General features: G+C 35.8%; 1 protein-coding gene across 1 annotated transcript in view; it reads left to right on the top strand.

Annotated features, from left to right (window-relative positions):
- The window catches only part of LOC124381425, a 32,677-nt gene extending 11,302 nt beyond the window's left edge, over positions 1 to 21,375 (top strand). Inside the window, exons 18-33 of the mRNA XM_046843038.1 lie at positions 8,830 to 8,979; positions 13,172 to 13,319; positions 13,616 to 13,744; positions 15,185 to 15,304; positions 16,077 to 16,165; positions 16,419 to 16,523; positions 16,850 to 16,978; positions 17,084 to 17,158; positions 17,245 to 17,284; positions 17,982 to 18,073; positions 18,902 to 19,119; positions 19,347 to 19,609; positions 19,788 to 19,898; positions 19,973 to 20,117; positions 20,330 to 20,368; positions 20,615 to 21,375. Of these exons, the coding sequence (XP_046698994.1) occupies positions 8,830 to 8,979; positions 13,172 to 13,319; positions 13,616 to 13,744; positions 15,185 to 15,304; positions 16,077 to 16,165; positions 16,419 to 16,523; positions 16,850 to 16,978; positions 17,084 to 17,158; positions 17,245 to 17,284; positions 17,982 to 18,073; positions 18,902 to 19,119; positions 19,347 to 19,609; positions 19,788 to 19,898; positions 19,973 to 20,117; positions 20,330 to 20,368; positions 20,615 to 20,916 (2,155 nt within the window). The 3' untranslated portion in view covers positions 20,917 to 21,375. The remainder of the gene's footprint in view (positions 1 to 8,829; positions 8,980 to 13,171; positions 13,320 to 13,615; positions 13,745 to 15,184; positions 15,305 to 16,076; positions 16,166 to 16,418; positions 16,524 to 16,849; positions 16,979 to 17,083; positions 17,159 to 17,244; positions 17,285 to 17,981; positions 18,074 to 18,901; positions 19,120 to 19,346; positions 19,610 to 19,787; positions 19,899 to 19,972; positions 20,118 to 20,329; positions 20,369 to 20,614) is intronic.
- Positions 21,376 to 22,095: the final 720 nt, after the last annotated feature.

Below are 22,095 nucleotides of genomic sequence, written 5' to 3'. Positions count from 1 at the left end.
TTTTTCTTCATGTTGTTCTTGTTTGAAAAATAATAAAAAAACATCTGAGTCAATGTATATTCTCTTTTATTACATATATATAGCATGGGGCAGATACCCTTTTCCAGTGCAACTATCATGTATAACTGAGTAGCTAAGACTTATGGGTCTTCTTCAAGGGCCCAGTAGTGTCACTTACAACTTTCAAATTAAAAATACAATGTTTTGAGAGTTCACATCTGTAGAGTCCATTAAGTGTGGCCTGACAGACATCTATTACTAAGGAAGACTTTATCCTGCAGGCATCCTTCTGTGGCCCCTACTCTAAAAGTGTCATGCACTACCAACTGGAAACATTTTGTGGCGCTCTCTACAGCATTTAAGATATCTGAAACAGAGATGCAAAGATCTCTGCAAAATTATTTTTGTAACAGTTAGGGATCACTCGTGACACTCGACAATCGCATGTTAAGAAGCATTTCCTTAAAAAGCAAGACACATGAGTGTTGGTTCTCTTTAACTTCAGATCTCGTTAACTTGAAAAAAAAGTGACACTACGGCAGCAGGGGGTGAGGTCAAGGGGAGGCAGATTGAACTGAAAGGTGTTTTTTTTTTTTTTTTACCTGTGCCTTGTTGCAGCTAGTCTTTTTTTGTGTGTTTGTGTTTTCACTGACTTACGGAGAACAGAAATTCTGCATGTCTTTTAAATCTTCTTTAAAATCCACACACACTTGGTTAGAAAATCACGTTTTGTTTACTTTTGATGTTTTGAGAGTTTTTAATATCTATAAATTATATTACCCATTCTAGAGCTTCATAGAGCAAATTTGCAATGACTTTCGAGGACCTCACATTTACTTGGAGAGAACTACAACACTGTATGTATTCAAAATAAATATATTCAATACTTAAATGTACATTTAGCATTCACTCTCCATAGTGAAGTGAAGTATTTCTCCAAATTTTATAATAAGTCAATATCTCTTCATAACTTCAGAATTGTCTCCTGCTCCTGTATGAGAAGCCATTTTTGGATCTGCATAAAGATGGCAACAACAAATAAAGAAACAACTTCAGGCTCAGTGATTGTTAAGGATATAACTAGGCTACATTTCAATCAGCAATTTGTAGGTACACTGTAGTAAAAAAGGTCCCCTGGTGGTCTAGTGGTTAGAATGTGGCGCTCTCACCGCTGCGGCCCGGGTTTGCTCCCTGGTCAGGGAACCAACCCCAGCCACTCTTAGTGCCGGTCCCAAGCCCGGATAAATGGGGAGGGTTGCGTTAGGAAGGGCATCCAGCGTAAAAACGTGCCAAATCAAACATGCGGATAATCCGCTGTGGCGACCCCTAATGGGAGAAGCCGAAAGTTTTACTGTAGCAGTAAATAACCAAAGTAATTATTCACATTTTCAGTCATTCTGATGTGTGCAATTCAAAGCTTTGTGAAACATTACAACCGGTGTTTTTTAGAAGGTAATTTTAAAACATTTCTTGTTTTCTGTTATTTGGTGTTTTCTATGATGCAGTGTTATCAAGCTCATGCTGATCTTATTCATCTTTATAACAGATTTATAATTGAAGATATTTTATGTTTTTATTCTAAATGTTAATTCATTGTAGCTGCACACAAAGTCCACTAGCCATAGAGTGAAAGTTGTCTACCAGAAATGAAATATACTGTACAGTAGTAATAGATCTGATTACATCCTGCTTCTACTGTGAGATTTATATAAACTGGCACAAATTCAAATCAGTCACTGAATATACAGATCAGCATCTAACATATGAAGTGATTCACAAGGGGGGGAGTTACACCAAAGCTTAAAAATCTAAGCATCTTTCCTGTACTGTATTTCGAAACAGCAGAAAAATCACTTGCCCCTTTATAAGAATCTCACATTGTAACTGCACACAGCTGAATTAAAGATGGCAGCAACAATAACAAATTAAGGGATACCCTTAAGCTCGGTAAGTATGTAAACTTTTTTTGTAGTTTGTGTGTATATACACACGTGTGTGTGTGTGTGTGTGTGTGTGTGTGTGTGTGTGTGTGTGTGTGTGTTTTATATACATATATATATATATATATATATATATATATATATATATATATATATATATATATATATATATATATAATTTTACTTGTTGTATACTTACTATATATATATATATATATATATATATATATATATATATATATATATATATATATATATATATATATATATATATAAGTATACACATATATAGTAAGGTTTTTTTTTTATGAAGAATTGAAAGCCAAAAGATAAAAATAAATTAAATATTTTTTAAGATAATTTTACTTCACATCATGCTCTGTTTTTGCAACTCTGTATGTTTGTTAATGAGGGTTTCAATAAGTAGAAATAAACAGTATTTTTTTATACCAGTTCTGCTACTTTTTCCTATGAAACTATATCTCTTAATATTTTACTTTTCTTAGACCATTTGGTGTTTTCCTGTTTACCTTTTTTTTGCCTAAGTGCCAGTGGCAGCTTGTGACTGTGACCACACATGCAACAATGAAAAGGTTTCTATAACACGTTTGTGCATCATCAAAGAAATATATGTTGTTACACATCAGTGCAGGATGCTTCCTGTTATTATTCAAATGTCAGTGCAAGTCTAGATTTTGTACACTCTTTGCAACATATTTCAGCTCATTTACACCAAAAGAAATAAAATGGATTTTTTAAAATTATTATTTAATTGATGATTATGTGTGTAAAAGTCTAAAAAACATCTGGCCCGCCAATATATATTCTCCTTCATTACATATCCAGCATGTGGCATGCCCTTATACAGAGCAACTTGAATGTATAACTAAGCATTTGATGGTTAAGTACTGAAAGCTTGGTGGTTCTGGAATTTGAACGTACAACCTTTCACTTACAAATCCAATGTCTTTAACTACCTACTTTACTATCTTTCCCCCTTTTCATCATTATATTTTTCAAATCTGCATATAGAAGGGACATACAATATATTTACAAAGGTACTGGGTCACCTGACCTTTCCTGCAATATGTGTTTCAAACTGTTACCTCAAAGCTGCAGGCACTCAATTACAGGATGTCTTTAGATGCGCTTTAATAAAATTTTTGCATTCACTTGAACTTAGAAACCCAAACCTGTTCCAGCATAGCAATGCCCCTGTGCACAAAGTGAGCTCCTTAAAGATCTGGTTTACATGCTTTAGAAAGGAAGATCTTGAGTGGCCTGCTATAGAACTCTGATCTGATCCCTACTGAACACCTTTGGGATGAATTGGAATGCTGACTGCACCCCAGGTCTCCTCACCTACATCAGTATCTGCCTTTTGTGAAACCCTTGTGGCTGATTAACACAAATATACATAAGCACACTCCAAAATCTAGTGTAACATCTTCTCAGAAGAGTGGAGGGAATTATAAGAGCAAATTGGGACTAAATGTGGAATGCAATGCTCAAAAATCACATACCATACTTATGACCAGGTGACCCAATACTTTTAAAAATATAGTGTATGTAGTGTCTTAAATTCACAAAATCTGGCCTAACAGATATCATTTAGTGCTAAGAATGGGCTCATCCTGCTTGCAGGCATATAGACCCAATGCATGGCCCCCTTTCTCTAAAGTAGTCTCTTCTTCATTTTTAACACTAAGCTTGTACGGCTCATATGCATTTCCAACCTTCTCTTTGGGGCTAAAGCATGCAGAAGAGCAAAAAACAAGTATAAAAGTGGTTTAGGTCTCATTACCCTGAAAAAAGAGGGAATGCCACTGTGGCAGCAAGGGGTGAGGTCAAAAGGAGGCAGATAGATGATTATCTATTGTGCCTTGTTACAACTAGTCTTTTTTGTGCTACACTGGGTTTGACAGTTAAATTCTTTTGTCTACTCCTAATATTTTCTAATATATATATAAAACATAAAATATCATTTAAAATATAACTGGATAGTACTTCTTCTTCTTCTTCTTCTTCTTCGGCTGCTCCCATTAGGGGTCGCCACAGCGGATCATCTGTCTCCATACCACCCTGTCCTCTACATCTGCCTCTTTCACACCAACTACCTGCATGTCTTCCCTCAACACATCCATGAACCTCCTCCTTGGCCTTCCTCTTTTCCCCCTTCTTAAAAATCCCACTTCTACTCAAACTTCCACTAAACTCATCTTATGAAAAGCTAAACCTGGATTACTATGAATCCTCTTCTTTGTACCCCAACACAGATGTGCAACAGATGATTGGTTGATCTCAGAACATTTTCTTTCTAGCTTATCATATTAAAGAAACTGTTTGATAATATTAAGATGGAATATTCATTCATCTTTTATATCAGCCTTATTCTTGATATGACATTGTCTTCCTTGCATAGATTAATCCATGGTATCTACATACAAACTCTACTACCACACCTGGCCTTTCAGTGCGATAGCTGAACTGATCGGTGAGTCAAAGTTGCCTTTTTATTATTTTCTTCTTTCTTTTATCCAATTGGTTACTGGGTCATTTTGAATAAATTTTCACATTCCATTGCCATTGTTCTAGCTGCTTGGCAATGACTGAGCCACCTTGATACATTTAAGTTTTACATATGAATTATGTAAAAATGTGACAACACCAACTTCCTGACAAACCTGACAATTCACAAGCAGATGATGAAAGACTAATTAAATATTTTGGTAAAGGTTACACAGGTGCAGGAAATGCTCTCTGCATGCACAGATAGCACTGTTTCTACTCTCACTGCATCCATCTATTTCTGTCCTGAGTGTGGTCACTAAATCTGTCTGTGTTTGGTAAATGTCTAGCTTAATGATCTTTCATAGAATTTTATGTTACTTTCCTAACCCTGGTTCTCTGAACATGAAGTGAGGTGTCTCACTGAATGACCGATTGCTGCAGAAAACAAGAAATATGGCCTCCTGAAAATAAACCTGCAACATCATTTCATATTATCAAAGAACTAAGTTTAAGATGCAGTCATTTGAATTTCTCTTTCTTACATTTGTTCAGTTTCTCAAAACAGTGGGATATCCCCAAATCTTTCTATTTTTCATCATCAACACTGGCCAAGATGACTTAGATAAACTGTTTTGCTGGTGGAATGTAAAATGGGAGTCTTTTCCCATCATGTGAATTCCTTTTGGCTTGTTATCTCTCTGGCTGGGACGGCTAGTCAATGAATAATTTTACCATGACAATAAAAAAGACCATGAGCATATCAGTTTATGTGCATTTGGTAAGGTGGGCCACTATCATGAGCACTGACAATCAGGACTGAGCTGCAGGAATATGACATCCACATCATTGTCCTCCTTATCTCCAAGGATGTCTGATAATCCCTTGTCATCCTCATCAGCTTTTAATTAACATGCTATCTATAATTTCACCCCGTGTGTGACCTCAGTTTGGTTGAGAGGTATGGGTCCTTTCTTTCCATGACTGTGACAGCCTTTCTTTTTACTTGATTTACAGTAGTAAAGAGAAAAGCAGAGCGCGGGCAGCTGCCTGGGCCAGAAAGGGTGACTTGTGGCATCTTGGGGCTTGTGGCAGAATTTGGCATGTTTAGTACCCAGGCAAGAAATACTGAATCTGTGGGAATCTCTGGCAGAGATCCATGTGCCACAAGCACATGGGTGAGGATAATCTTTATCCCCAGTGCTCTCTGGTGTTTAGCTGATACCTCTCTTCTCCTTTTCCTTCTTTTTTCTTCTGTGTATAGTGAATGTTAAACTTGAATAGGGGACTTCGAGGAAGAAACTTTTTGGTCAAGCAGAAATGAACATTAATAGAATTCATGTTGTTAAAATTAATTTTGCATTAACGCGCTTTGACTGCCCTAATTAATACATTAATATAAAACCTTCTGAATGTTTCATAATGAATGTATTCAGGCTAAACAACCCCCATATAGAACACAAGCAAAGAAAAGATGATGATGATGATCAGGTAATCAGGAATGTCTCTGTTCTCAGTCATTACATCGCTGACTCCCTCTGTCCCATCCACATTATCCCAAGACTTCTTGTTGCCTTGCTTGTTGTTTGCTTTGTAAACTAGCCTACATATATGATACGTCTGTACACCAGTTATAGATTGAAAAAGCTGCACCAACAGGAAATTGGTTGATGGACTGAAAACGGTGTGCAGTGAAAAGAAAAAATATTGATATTTCACCAAATAGATTAAAACTAAAGTATTGACCGGGTTTTAAAAACACAAGAAAAAAACAAAGTAAGAAAATAAAGAAAGTACAGATATTTTTTTATGTGTAAAAAATTTTAAGAGTGAAAGTAAAACATTGTGAGAAAAATTATTTCTGAAGTAAAATACTGATACCAGAAAAATAAAAAGTACAGTAACGAAGTAGTTGTACTTTGTTACTTTCCACCTCTGCTCAACAGCTCCAAAGCCTTCTGTGTTTATACATCAAATATTTTTGTGGTTCTTTGGGTAAAAGTTTTCTTAAAAAAAATTTCATGACTTTGCCATTAAAGTCTTTCAAGAGTAAAGTGTGCCTTCATCCTCTGACACAGTCTGCTGCTAATTACTGTAACAGCCAATATTTGTTTTCTAAGGAAACATTTTCTTCTCTGAGTGCTTTCATTTCTCGCTCATATTTTTTAGTTCCTTAATTGCTTTCTTTTACTATCACTAATTATTTCCGGTTCTTTTCCAGTTTGCTCATTTTAGCTTTGCTGCACCAAGCACCACCTGTCTTAGGCTGCGTTTACACTTGGCTTTCATATGCACATTGAAAAGACAATTTTAAACGTGATTCTGATAGGAAGGTTATACATTTTAGGTGTCCTGCTCCAGAGATCTCTAATGTAAATGCAATCTAGCCATCGTTTATTCAACACCCGCCCCCTCTTTACAGCTGCACGCAGCTGTGTGGTTTGCGGTACAATCGAGGGCGTATTACATCTCAAATATAGTGGTAAGTTTGCCTGCACACCTAAAAGTTACAGAACCAATAATTCTCTATAAACAATTTTCAACACAGCTGGCAAACTTCTCTGATCCATATGTTTATTTATCTTTTATTGTGGTTACAACAGAATCTATCCACCTTATTAATAACTGCCGCCTCCTCATCCTTCTCATTTTGCGTGATTTGTAAATTGTTCTGCAACTGAAAATGGTTTTCAAAAGGAAACCTATCATTTCAGGTGAACTTTGCACCAGGGCCATCTTCTCCAGACATTTATTTATTGTAATATAGACAGATCCGCTCGGTTATCTAGATCCAGAAGTCAGTTGATGCTGCAAAGTCTAAACGCGCCGTGTCCTAATTGACTGATGATCCGATCTTCTTAATAGGATCATGGTGATCGCATGTTAATGCCAAGTGTAAATGCAGCCTTAGCTACACCAAGTCTAGAAGAAAACTTCTTCATCGGTGACTATACTGTGTAGAAGAGAGCGCTGTTTACTATCATCTCGGGTCTGTTCTTTTGTAGATTGATGGGCAGAGTTATCTGACGTCTTCTATATTGTTTTAGAGTGTTTCTTGTTTAACTCAGCTTTCTCTTTCATTTGAATTTACATTTTTATTTAAATTGTTTTATATTGTTTTGTATCATTACCAACTCTTTATGAATATGCACATATCCTTGAGTTAGCCATAAGCTTAGGTTTTAGGTCTTAGAACGTAACCCCCGTGAGTTCCGGGGAGACCACTGTATTCCATCTTCACTATGTAATTCCTATGTATGTCTGCACTATGCTGCACTATGTCTGCTTTCTTCTGCACTGGAAGCTCCTGTCACCAAGTCAAATTCCTTGTGCGTGTAAACATATTCGATAATAAAGCTATTTCTGATTCTGATTCTGTAACTTTAAAGACAAAAAAACCCCAAAAACAAATTAACAGTGTGATCAGGGTGGTGGAAGTGACTAAGTATGGCAGCATAACTAAAAGGTAGAGTCAGAAGGTAACACAGACAGAATGATCTCTGGCTAGGATAAAAGACGGCCTGCACACCACCATCAACAAACCTAAGTGAACGTGTAAAAGTGAGGGAATAACAGCATCCAAACATCCCATCATACAAAAACACTTCATGATCCCTCCACATCTGCCCTTTAATTAAGGGAAACCTTCTTACAAAATACTTGACTAAATCAGTATGTTTGCAACCTAGATTTGAACACTAAGACTGTGTCTGAGTCTTGAACACTTTTGAACAAAAGTTTGTTTAGATACTGCGGTGAGTATCTGAGCGAGGGAGAGAGAGAGAGAGAGAGAGAGAGAGAGAGAGAGAGAGAGAGAGTGAGAGAGTGTGTGTGTGTGTGTGTGTGTGTGTGTGTGTGTCTTACAAAACAATAAGCACACATTAAACAAACACTGAATGGTCCATTGTTTTGCTGACAATAGTTGCAGTCTTGTTCAAACATTCTCTCAACATACACTCTCTCTCTCTCTCTCTCTCTCTCTCAGTTTTGGCTTCAGCGATAAGAAGACACTAAGAGGTCATGTTCCAGTGGGTTTTTATGGTAATGGATTTAAGTCCTCCTCCATGCGTTTGGGGAAGGATGCCATTGTGTTCTCAAAGAAAGCCAACACCATGTGTGTGGGTCTCCTGTCACAGACTTACCTCGAGAAAACAGGAGCACAGAATGTCTTAATGTTTACCAACAATGGACAGACTGATGTCCTTTACCTAGAAACAGAGAAAATTGTATGACAGGATCATTTATAACATATGTAAATATATATATCATTTATATACCATTTATATTATTCTTAATTTCTTAATTTTAAAGCATATATTTAATAATTAAAATAGATCAAATTTTGCTTCTCTTTTGGTTCTTAACCTCATTGATTACTCAGTGCTGCACCGGAGCATTCAAAAAGTCTTCAGGATATCCTGACCTATTCTTTGTTTAATACCATGGAAGAATTGATGTCTGAGTTTAATGTCATTGATGGGTTGCACAGAAACTCAAGTGGAACCCGCATCATCATCTGGAACCTACGCAGGTGAACATGCAGAAATTTCTTAATATAGTGTTGTAATATAGTGTTAGAGAGAGATATGATTGATATAAGCCTAAAGAATTTTCTAATTAAAAATCTTAGCTTAAAATCTTTGAGAAATAGAACAACTTCAATTCAATTCAATTCAATTCATTTTTATTTGTATAGCGCTTTTAACAATGAACATTGTCTCAAAGCAGCTTTACACAGATAATGTGGTGATTAAACATAAATATGTTCTTTGTAAGTATGTTTGTCCCTGATGAGCAACTGTGGCAAGGAAAAACTCCCCGAGATGGCAAAGGAAGAAACCTTGAGAGGAACCAGACTCAAGAGGGAACCCATCCTCATCTGGGTTGCACCAAATGACCATTTGAAGCAGATATACAATGTTGTGGGGTACAGTGATGACGATCAGAAGCAAACTGCACTCCCGAGTCAGTGCTGCAGACCACCGACACCAACTACAGTCCAATCCGTCCTCAAAGCACCCGTTCTACTCCGGAATTACATGGAACCACCCAAGGTGTTGATGAGAGACCGTCCCGAGCTGCACAGAAGTGTGAAGATCCAAGGAGGGGAGAGGGGCAGGAACAGTGGTCACTGGAGCCTCAGGAGCATGTTTAACTCGACCGAAGAGAGAGAGAGAGAGAGAGAGAGAGAGAGAGAGAGAGAGAGAGAGAGAGAGAGGGTGACGGGAAGAGAAGGATATGGATTATTATGTAACTATTGGTGTATGAAAGTTAATGTCACTGTGCAGTTTGGACTCCGGCAAGACTCGCTATGGCAGCATAACCAAAATGGAGAACCAGAAGGTAACACAGACATGAGGGATCTCTGGGATAAGAGACGACCCACCACACCACCGTCAACAAACCTGAGTGAACGTGTGAATGTGAGGGACGACAGCATACAAATATACCAGTTCACCAAACACTCTATATCCATGTTCCTCCAGATCTGTGCCTTTACCTAAGAAAATCTACTGATAAAAGGCTTGACTAAATAAATACGTTTTCAACCTCGACTTGAACACTGAGACTGTGTCCGAGTCCCGAACACTGATTGGAAGGCTGTTCCATAACTGTGGGGCTTTATAAGAGAAAGATCTGCCCCCTGCTGTAGTCTTCATTATTTGAGGAACCAACAGATAGCCAGCACCTTTTGATCTAAGTAGGCGGAGGATCATACTGGTACAGAAGTTCACTCAGATACTGCGGTGCGAAACCGTTAAGTGCTTTATACGTCAGTAGTAATATTTTATAATCAATGCGAGATTTGATTGGGAGCCAGTGTAGACTGATTAAAACAGGGGTGATGTGGTCATATTTCCTAGATCTAGTGAGGACCCTTGCTGCTGCATTCTGGACTAACTGAAGCTTATTTATGCACTTACCGCACACCCAGACAGTAAAGCGTTACAGTAGTCTAATCTAGAAGTAACAAAAGCATGAACCAGTTTTTCTGCATCCTGTAACGACATCATATTTCTAATCTTAGCAATATTTCTAAGGTGAAAGAAGGCGATTCTGGTGATATTATTTACGTGAGACTCAAAGGAAAGACTCGGGTCAATAATCACACCAAGGTCTTTGACAGCCGTACATGCTGAAACAGAAACACCATCCAGAGATGCTACATAATCGGAAAGTTTATTTCTAGCTGCATGTGGTCCTAGTAAAAGTACTTCCGTCTTATCTAAGTTGAGCAGAAGAAAGTTATTAAGCATCCACTGTCTAATGTCCTTTACACACTTCTCAACATTGTTAAGCTGATCTCTCTCATCTGGCTTTGCTGAAATATACAGCTGTGTGTCATCAGCATAGCAATGGAAGCGAATCCCATGTTTATGAATAATTTCACCAAGAGGCAGCATATATAAAGAGAAAAGCAGTGGGCCTAAGACAGATCCTTGAGGAACACCAAACTTTACCTCATAGAGCGTGGAGAACTCACCATTTACATCCACAAACTGATAGTAACTTATAGTTACTATAACTTAACAATAAAGTTGGTCAGACACAAAATGCATTTAATTTTTGTGCATGTTATTATTAAGACTGTGTGTTTCCCCTCAGTGACCCCACATCCTCTAAGCTCATCTAAAAATAGCTTTGGGCAGGTGTGTCAAAAATTGCTCACAATGATGTGAAAATTAGAGTTTATAATACAACAATGCTTAATATTTGCATTCGTTTTTTCACCCAACAGTTTTCACTTCCTTGTAGAGCACAGATGTTTTTTTATTGCTCAAAGTATTCTGTGGTATCACTCAACTGCATTTATTCCAGCAGAAACATGATTCACACATTAAATATTTGCCTTTGCTTATCTGAAGCTTTACTGTATGCCCAACAAAACAGCATTGTGATCTACATGGACACCTAAGCAAGACAAAACTTGCTTTTAAAATGTCTGTGGTACTTTTAATACCACAATAATGGTTGACATCCAAGAATTTATAAATAGCTTTTTCATGAAGAGTCTTGTAGATAAAAATAAATACTATGTGGCATTGTTGGCAGAATTTGGACACTTTAGCAAAGGTGTCAAAGTGTTTACAGGCAGTCCTGCAGCATGTTGGATTGTTTACTGATTTGTTCAAGTCGGAAATATTTTTTCTAGGATTTCAAAAGTTGTGTACTTGACAAGGCAAAACATCTGTTGTAAAATATGTACATATGCCTACTTTTTTTCTAAACATCTTTTGAACTGAGTATATTAACCTTTTCATTATTAATCTTTCTAGCTGCCTCAATACAAGGTGGTTGACCTATTTGTAGACACTTGTTCCACACATTGTCCTTGTTCATGTAGGTTATTGTCTTGATTAATGTTCAAATTGCCTTAATTTCACATTCAGTTGGTTGACGGCTGCAATGAATCCAGGATTTAATTGTATATAATGACTGTTTATTAAGACAGCTATGTAATTTTAACGAACTTTGATTGAGATAATAGAATATGTCATATTGATATGTCAGTGTTTACACTGTATTGTTACACTGTAAATGTATGACTAGGGCCAAGACTTTGACCTGTTGTGACAGAATTAAGATTAAGGCAAATTAAGACAAGTATCTATTTATTATGTTGCTGTATTATTATATTATGTAGCTGTAACATCATCTAATAGAAAGGCAAACAAAATGTGAGACATGGGTATGTACTGATCTGAAGGGTGATATAGAAAGAATGAAATAAAAGGCAAATAGAAGGCAATATGTATTAAAATTAAATCTATTAAAATGTATACTTTAAGTATAGACATAAAACATAATGTTTTATATGTTAAAATATTGTATAGGTTAATAAAATATGACAAAATGCAAATGAGTGAACAGAAGAAAACTCTGAATTAAATAAATATTTAGTTTGATGGCTTTCAATTCTTATACTTGCACACTTTGTATAGTTGCACAAAGTCAGTGATTTTGTAAGACTGTAGTCAGGTGTATGAGTAAACAATTATACCAATAACATGAAAACGATCCATTTGATATGTATGTTGAAACACAGTCATTAAATAAAACATTCATTAACTGAAATAGAAACAGCTGTGTAGGAAATGATGAGTCAAAATTAAGGGCTGAAGGGCTGGAGAGAGGTACAATAATGAGAGTCTGCAGGCAAAAGAGAAGCATGGTGGAGATTCCTTGAAAGTTTATCAATGAAGAGACAGAAGGATTTGAGGCAGCCTTCATCTGCAGAAGATCTGTGGTTATTAACACTTCTATTTTTTAAGCATTCTTACTTTTTTCTCTTAGAATTTTCCACACCTGGCTAAAACTTTTGCACTGGACTGTACATACAATTACAAAAAAGATATATGTTTGGCTAGAATACATTCACTTAAAATTTGTGAAAGAAGTTTCCTGTAGTAACATAAAGTAACTTGTCTTTCAGACCTTCCACAATATTTAGTATAACTTTTCAAGGATTTTTAAATCACTGTGGTTTAATTATGAAATTTATGTTTGAAGTGACATGTCAGATTCATATAATATGTGCCTTTAATAAAAAATGATGCACTTATTACATAGATAATAATATAAATGTTACAGTGTGACAATGAATGCTGCAATTATTTTAGACGAGGTAAATTACTAAGAGCAGGAAGCAATAACTTTGGTTCATTTGAACAATTTTACAGTAATTTATTCCTTTGGTTTTATGTTAAATTATTTGGTTGCAGAACTCATTCAGGTGAATTAGAGTTTGACTTCACTCGGGACGATTATGACATCCAGATCCCTTTTGATGTGTACAAGAGAACTAGGAATACAAAAAAGCAGCAACTAGAAGCTGAAAAATGGATGCCAGAAAGTAAATATCCATTGTGGGTAAGAATTTTTTATTTTATTATAAAATCTTTTTTATTTATTATAAGAGTTTTGATTTCGAATTTTTGATTTTTTAAAAAATTCAATGGCTTAGTTCAGTGACATAATATGGCTTTAAAAACATTACTTTTTTATTTTGGTGAAATTCAGATTTAAAGCAACTAGTCCGAAAAAGGCAATGCACTTTAGATTAAATTCTCTGCACATTTTTCATTTTTACAAAAAATTGTATAAAATATGTCTGGATTGATAAATAGGCCTATGCATAAGTTGTTTATAAAATTCTCTTTATCTAGGCATACTGCAGTATCCTGTACCTAAAGCCAAGAATGCAGATTATCATTCGAAGGCAGAAGGTAGAAACTCAGTTTATCACCAAAAGCCTGGCACATGTCTTCAAGGACTCATACAAACCTCTCGGTCTTGTATCCTTTTGCAAATATTAGAAGGCAGAACAAAAATATATATTTAATAATACACAGATTTAAGGTTGAAACAGAAACTGTGTAGAGGGTTCAAAACTGGAGGAGGAACAGCCAAAGTCTTCTACCAAGGTGAGGTTGTGTAAGACAGTTTCATGTCACATGTCATACACCATGGCAAGATTAAGCACAGCAACAAGACACAAGGTATGTGATAGAAGGGGATCTGCAAGAGTGAAAGGGAAAGGTTATAGGACTGTGGTGAGACCTGCGATGTTGTATGGTTTAGAAACGATGGCATTGAGTAAAAGACAGGAGGTGGAGCTGGAGGTAGCAGAGCTGAAGATGGTAAGGTTGCAGACAAAGTGAGAGAGGCATGATTGAGATGGTTTGGACATGTGCAGAGGAGGGACATGGGGTAAATGTTAAGGATGGAGCTGCCAGAAAGGAGGAAAAAAGGAAGGCAACCCCTAATATGAGAAGCTGAAAGAAGAAGAAGAACAACAACAAGACACAAGTAGTTATAGTCCATTGAAAAGGTCTCCACCAGAGAAAGATTTCAAAACAGACTGGGGGTTCAAGATGTGCTGTTCAAGCTATTGGATGTTGGCTATTAGAAAACCCCCCAAAAAACAGGCAATGTTTGGGCCTGCAGATGCAGTGGTCAACCTAGGAAACTTAATGCAGCAATTGAAAGACACATCATGCTTCTCCCCTTAGATATTAGAATATATCCAGTGGTGCCATCAGCAAAGAACAGGTGGGACCCAGGTACAATACATTCATATGTCCATAGAAGTCTGGTCTTCATGGAAGAATTGTGCCCAAAAGGCCATTCCTCCAACATGGAAAGAAGGATAAATGATTCAGATCTATGTTTCCTATGCACAGAAACATAGGAACTAGGGTGCAGAAAAATAGCAACAAGTGCTCTAGACTTAAAAGTGAAAATCTTTGGCTGTAGAAGGAGGCTACGGTTGTTTCCCAAATCCCTGAAAAGTGGTACAATAATCAATGTCTGCAGACAACAGTGAAGCTAAAGTTTTGCAAATGGAGTTGAGGATTTGGTCAGGATGAATGGTGTCCTCAATGCTAAGAAATAAATTCAGATACCCCGGAGGTGTCTGATGGTACTGCATGATGGATAAGTATCTGAATTTATTTCTTAGTATTAAGGACACCATTCATCCTGACCAAATCTTCAAAGCAGTACCATCAGGGAGGTGTCTGATTGGCCCCCAAATATATAGAGAACTAGAAGTACTTATAGTAATAGCACCCATAAAGTCTTGATCTCAACATCATCGAGTTTGCCAGGGATTATATGAAGAGACAGAAGGATTTGAGGCAGCCTACATCACACTTCTCCAAAATGTTTGGAACAACCTACCTACTGAGTTTGCAAATATTTTAAATGCTGTGATCCTTAAGTCTTTATCTCAGGGAAAAACAATAAAGATCACATTTGGCTACAACACAAAGAGCAAAGAGCACTACGGATTAATGATGTATCACAAAAATCGGCTCATCAAAGCTTATGAACGTGTTCCTTGTCAACGCAAGGTAATAATCATACAGTTTCATTTTTTTTTTGAAGACATTTTGTTCATTTGCTTTACTTAAATAATCAAGAGAATATGTAATTTTTTTCAGGGGTTCTCCAACTTTTGCACATATTCTTTTATACAGCTGTGTCCGTGTGTTAGCAAGTGAATGTTTATCCTTTTATCCATCACTTACAATAGTCTGCTTCATTTCATCAGCTTTCAGTAGTGATATCCAGACAAAATAGTGCTATATAACTGTTGCAGCTGCTATAATTTGAACTTTTGCCAATTCCTCAGCATAAGCAAAAAACAAACAAATAAAAAAGAATTTGAATTTCACATATCGGCAAATCAAATTAAAATGGCTAGACTGCCTGTTCGAACACACTGTAAGTACAGCAACATTAATGACTAAAAAACTATATAAAATGTATCCACAAAACTAAATTAGAACATAATTTACCTTTACAGAGTATCCAAGACATTGTTAAATATTTAAATACCTGACACCAAGATGCTCCTATGTCCGGTAAAAAAACGGTAGTTTACTGTGAAATCAGACAATGAGCACCCCAATATATCCAAAAGGACATGATCCTCATTTCATAACACCTCTGCGAAGATTTGATGGTGAGGTTGCTCCTCCTATCAAAGCATTGAATCTTTGACTATCTGAGGTCACCCCTATAAATGATACATTTATTAATTTGATATGCCTCTGGTATATCCTAACAGTCTTCTTTTATTTACGATGTTTACAGTGTTCAAACATTGTGTTCTTTTACCAGGCCAACAGCTCAGGAGTGGGTGTTATTGGGGTGATTGAGTGTAACTATCTCAAACCAACTCACAACAAGCAGAATACAGAAGAGTACAGGTGTGTTTGAATAACATTTAGAGGTGACTGATGACTTTCATGAAAAATGTGCAGAAATTAATATTTTGTACAAGTTAGCATAGTATTACATAGCATACATAGCATTGTATGCAGTACAGCAGAGAGTACTGTGTTTTAAGAACAGATAGTTAAATAGATATTTTAATCATTCTGCTTATCAGTAGACAGTGTAGTTATTGTGAATGTATATATGTATACAGTTGGTTAAGAATAATACTGTGTGTCTGTGCAGAAAAACCATGCTGAGTGTAGGTATTAAGCTTGAACATCATTGGAAGGAAGTTGGGCATAGACATAAGAAAATCCTGCATTGCACTGAACCTATTGAGGATCTTCTGTAAGTTAAAACACACACACACACACACACACACACACACACACACACACACACACACACACACACACACAATATTGTGCATTTGTCCATTCGTCTAAAGTAACTATTTCTTTTTGGTCTGGGTCAGCTGGTTTTAGGCCCACTACAGGCATGATGAGAAATATACATTCATATGTGATTTTTTGGTTGCATTTTTTTTACTAGCCTTTTTCACATGTGAGCCATATTCACACGCTCATGCTCTGACCTAGACAAAAATAAATCTTGTCATGTACTGAGTTGATGACTGTTTAAAGGTATATTTGTTTGATTATGTGAACTTACAGGAAGCGTCCAGATCAAATCTGGGTTCAGTGTGATGAGTGTCTGAAGTGGCGCAAACTTCCGGACGGTATTGTAGCTGACAAGCTTCCTAAACATCGGTTCTGCCGCATGAACTCTGACCCAAAATTCAGGTATATTTGTGTTTGTCTTTCTCTATGTGTGTGTGTGTGTGTGTGTGTGTGTGTGTGTGTGTGTGTGTGATTCTTCTGAAACCTTTGAGTATCTGCTTCACTTAGGAGTTGTACAGTTGAAGAAGAGCCTGAGGATCCTGATGATGAACAACACACATTCAAGAAAACATACAAGAAAGAGTGAGGAATGAATAAGAATCAGTAGTTCTTCTAAAATAAATGCCTTTTAATTATATATGATCTGATGTATCTTTTTTTGAAAACAGTGAAAAACAACAGAAGTTGCAGAAGGAAGAAAGACTGCAGGTGATGTTTTTAACAATGGTTATTGGTGTATATATAGTATTTTTCCATTTCATCCATCCAATTAAAGAATAAATCATGCTTTGTAGTGTTGAGTTTTGTGGCAAACTGTGTTTATGCTATTAAAAACCTGTAGCAAATAAACCAAGATTAAAACACCAATTTATATCTAGTCAGAGAAGGGTTTGGTTTGGTTTCAGGGTTTGGTTTGGTTTCAAGGTTTGGTTTCATTATCAAGTTGGCTTTTATTGTTTATCTGACAGGTCTGACGGCTTAACCAGCAGGATGTTGCTGTGTTTAAGAAAGAACATGACACACAAACATTGACTTGAGCATTATGCACATTTAAGCTAGACTGTGAAATATGTGTACACAAATACATTTAGCTATTAAACCATTTAGTCAGTGTTTAGATCTAAAATGAGGCATGGTGTGAGAGAAAGTAAAGAAAAAATATAATTTATATTATTATTTATATTATTTATAATATAATCTAAAAGCAAAACGTGATTCATTAGCATTAATAGCTTTAATTTGTAATTTACGGATTCATCATTATGGATAATTTGCAGACTCTGTTACAGATCAGGAATTGCCTGTATAAATTAATATTCAGACAATCATATACTGTATACACATATATAATATATCCACACACTTCTTTTTCATCTTGTCTTTATCTTTTATTCATGTGTTTTAGACGCAAAAGGGTCACTCTTCAGACATCCAAATAACAGCCAGTCCTCCTGATGCTACTACAAATAAACCTTCTTTTATCACTACACCTACAAGGTATTTTTATCACTATTTTACAATTCCATGGCATTAAGAGCACCTGTCTGAAGAAAGCTAGAAGAAAGGATTCTGATAATAACATAGCAGATTTGTCAACATATTCATCTGCTATGTTGAGCCAAACTAGTAATGCTAATAAAGCAGAATGTAAAGAAATGAAAACGCCACTAAAGGATGATGGTGACAATGTGATTTATAAAGGAACAGTGCAGAAAGGGCAGTTCAGTCAAATCACAACACCCAGCTTTATGGACCAGAGCTACAAAGTGCAGTAAGGTTCTAAATTACTATTTTACACCAAGATCATAGTCACAATTCATACTTCATATATATATATATATATATATATATATATATATATATATATATATATATATATATATATATATATATACAGTATATTTATATATATATATATATATATATATATATATATATATATATATATATATATATATATGTACATATAAGTACAACATATGTAAACTAAATTAGTCAAAAACAAAATCCTCAAAAACAGGTGGTCATTATAGAAGATGATAACTGCCATTTGTTGACCTTATGCAAGTCGAGTCGATCAGGGGATGGGAGAGGCATCAGAGAAAATAACAAACAGCCACAGTAAGAACTCGGTTACTGAAGTTTAAAGTTTGCAAATATCAGAAAAATCCATTGAATATTTTTTAAGAAGATTAGATGTCAACTTGTTTTATTCTGTTCTTTAGGTTAATTGAATTTTTGTAGCATTCAGAAAATCAACAAACGTACACATATAGACACACATTTTTAAATGTTTTCTTTTATTAAATGTCTTTTACTCTGCAGCTTTGTATGCGCTCATGCTGGTCAGTTTCACTGTAAATTGACCAACCTTATATTTGAGATGAAAGGGAAAGGGGAAGTGTTTTGCACCACAGAATCCTTGGATAGACGTCCATTGCAGGGCATCAGAAAATACCAGCCTGCAGGACCCCTGTACAACATCACCTGCTCTGAAGGTTCAATCCTTTATCTATATCTCCCACACTGCGAAATACATGCTGGTAAGATTCTTTTAGTTTTACATGTTATGATTATAATCATCCTAATAGAAGAGAACTGCAGCATTGTGTAATGACATAATACAGAATAATCACTAAATTAATTATTTCTATAATAGTATTGCATAATTTAAGTATTGAGCACTCAAAGATTTTTAATTATGACTACTGGATTTGGGTTTTTCCATCACAGCTTCTTAATCAATGCATTATTCAAATTTGTATTCCAGATAGAAATCATACTGAACTGACTGTGGCACATTTCAGTGAGGGTAATATGGAAATTCTTCAGCCCCTGAAAGTGACGAATACACATGTGATCATAGAAGTCCAACATATGTCACTCTTTGGCCTGTTAAAAAAATGGATCACCCCAGAAACTTCTATCAATGCCCAAGTCCTTCTTTTCCACCAAACACTGCAACAAAGGAAAAAACTTTACATCTATCTGTTACCAGGAAATGTGCCAGTTAAAGAGGCAATCTGCCTTAATGTATTTATCATTTTAGTTTTTTTGCAGATTTATTTTTTTTGCAAATGTTAAAGTTTGACATCTTTGAATTTTTAGACAATGCAATCTTTATGACTTTGATTTCAATATATTTCCAATATTTGTTTTCAATTTTAATTCAAACATAAAATTAATTGAAACATTTCTTTATTCTATGAAGGTGCAGAATCAGCATGAGGGCAACACATACATTCAGTGCAGCTCCATATGTCAACTTACCCCTGGAAAGAAATACAAACCATCCTGTCTCCCTTATGTATCCCAACCAAAGGTAAACTACACTTTATTTTGTGGAAAACAATATGATTTTTTGACACATTGTAATAGTGTTTATGGTTTGCTTAGGTTGCAACATTTCTCCATGACTACGGCCCAAATTATCACCCCACATTTGAGGTGATCCTTGATACTGACATTCAAGATCTCACATTGATTCTTTTGGATGAAATTGGCCAAGAAGTGTGGGAACCTCACCAGGTTTTACTTACAGGTAGCCAAAATGCTTTTAGCCTGTTATAATTAACCCAGAACAAACCAAATTCCAAGCCTTTTAAGTTCACACTCACAAACACCACTGATTTATAAGCACTGGGATGCTCATATACATACTGTATAGATTGGGGTTGAATTTACTAGAATATAATTTATGATCACATTATAGTATTGTGACATTGAATCTTGTTTTCTGCCTTATCACCTCAGCTGGTAGGAGAGCAAATGTTTCAAATGAACTAGGTGACGGTAAGACTTATGACTAAAATGTTCATTATTTACTTATAAATTTCCTATGCTGCTTTCAAACTGATTAAAGTAATTTTTTTTTATATTTTAACATTTTATATATTGTGTAATATATTGTTAGAATTGTTATTGAAACTTTTAAAATAATTTGTATTTGTTGCAATTAATGTGCTTATGATGAATTCTGTTGAAAAGAACAGTCCAGCAATGTAATTTGATTTAATATAAAGTTTTTCTCTGTTTTAGAGGCCGAATTTGTAGATAATCACAGAGACATACTCATACAGAGAGTTTTGTTGGTAATGGAAATAGCAGACACTCTGCTAACCAAGGAAATGATCAGCAATGAAATGTACAATGATATCAAAGAGACATCAACCTCACAGGATAAAATGAGGGTATTGTACAGATCTCTCGACTCAGGAGGAAGAGCCATGAAAGACGGATTCTATAAAGTCCTTAAGGAGAAGCAGCCATTCATAGTGAATGACCTGGAGTCTATGTATAAAAGATCCTCAAATAAAACTTTTACATATTCTCAAATGTAAAAAAAAGCCAAAACCTCAGTATTGGGTAATACTAATACTACTAATACTAATACTGCCATTTTATCGATTATACTTTTTTATAATTTACACTCTATAACCTTATCTATAATCTACAAATATTTCCTATGAATGGGGTGCTAAATGTAATGCATTTAAAAGTTGTACAAACAGTGACCCAAGCTTGTAATTCATTGCTTGGCTTTCTTCTTTTTGTATTTCCAATTTCAAATGTTACTACCATTAACAAATGTGTGTTTGTATGCAAAATTAAGTGTGGATTAAATATATAGAATTGTCTGGAACTCATGATAGAAAGTGTTTTTTGTGCCCTTTGTCAATTGTTTAATTTGTGAAAAAAAATGAACTTCTAGTGTTAAAAATGTGAATTGACATATGCTCCCTCTCTTTTGCATGAAAGAATATGATTTGCTTCTTTTCAAATTCAAATCAAATCAAATAAACTTTTTGTGGTCTGTTCAAAAAGAACTTATTTTTTAAGATCTCATTGCTATAATCTAACATACCCAGTCCAGATATTCAAACCTTTGAACACCACTCAGGCATAACATTATAACCAGTGACAAGTGAAGTGAATACACTATCTCTTCATCATGGTTAGTGGGTGGAATATATTAAGCATCAAGTGAACATTTTGTAATCAAAGTTGATGTAGAAGTAGGAAAAAGCAGGAAAAATTGGCAAGCATAAGGATTTGAGAGAGTTTAACCAGGGCCGAATTGTGATGGCTAGATGACTGGGTCAGAGCATCTTCAAACTGCAGCTCTTGTGGGATGTTCCTGGTCTGCAGTGGTCAAGGTCTATCAAAAGTGGTCCAAGAATGAACTGTGGTGAACCAGAGACAGGGTCACGGGCAGCCAAGCCTCATTGATGCACATAGGGGAGCGACGTCTGGCCCATGTTGTCCGATCAAACAGAGGAGCTACTGTAGCTGCATTGAAGAAGATAATACTGGTGATAGAAAGGTGTCAGAATACACAGTGCATCGCAGTTTGTTGCGTAAGGGGCTGCATAGCCACAGACCACTCCGGGTGCCCATGCTGACCCCTGTCCACCACTGAAAGCACAAACAATGGGCACATGAGCATGAGGATAATGCACTCTGTCACAAAACAAAAATGGTTCAGAAATGGTTTGAGGAGCACAACAAGAAATGAAATA

This window comes from Silurus meridionalis, chromosome 3 (genome assembly GCF_014805685.1).
Source record: "Silurus meridionalis isolate SWU-2019-XX chromosome 3, ASM1480568v1, whole genome shotgun sequence".
Classification (NCBI taxonomy): Eukaryota; Metazoa; Chordata; class Actinopteri; order Siluriformes; family Siluridae; genus Silurus; species Silurus meridionalis.
This window is presented reverse-complemented; position numbering and strand designations above follow the sequence as displayed.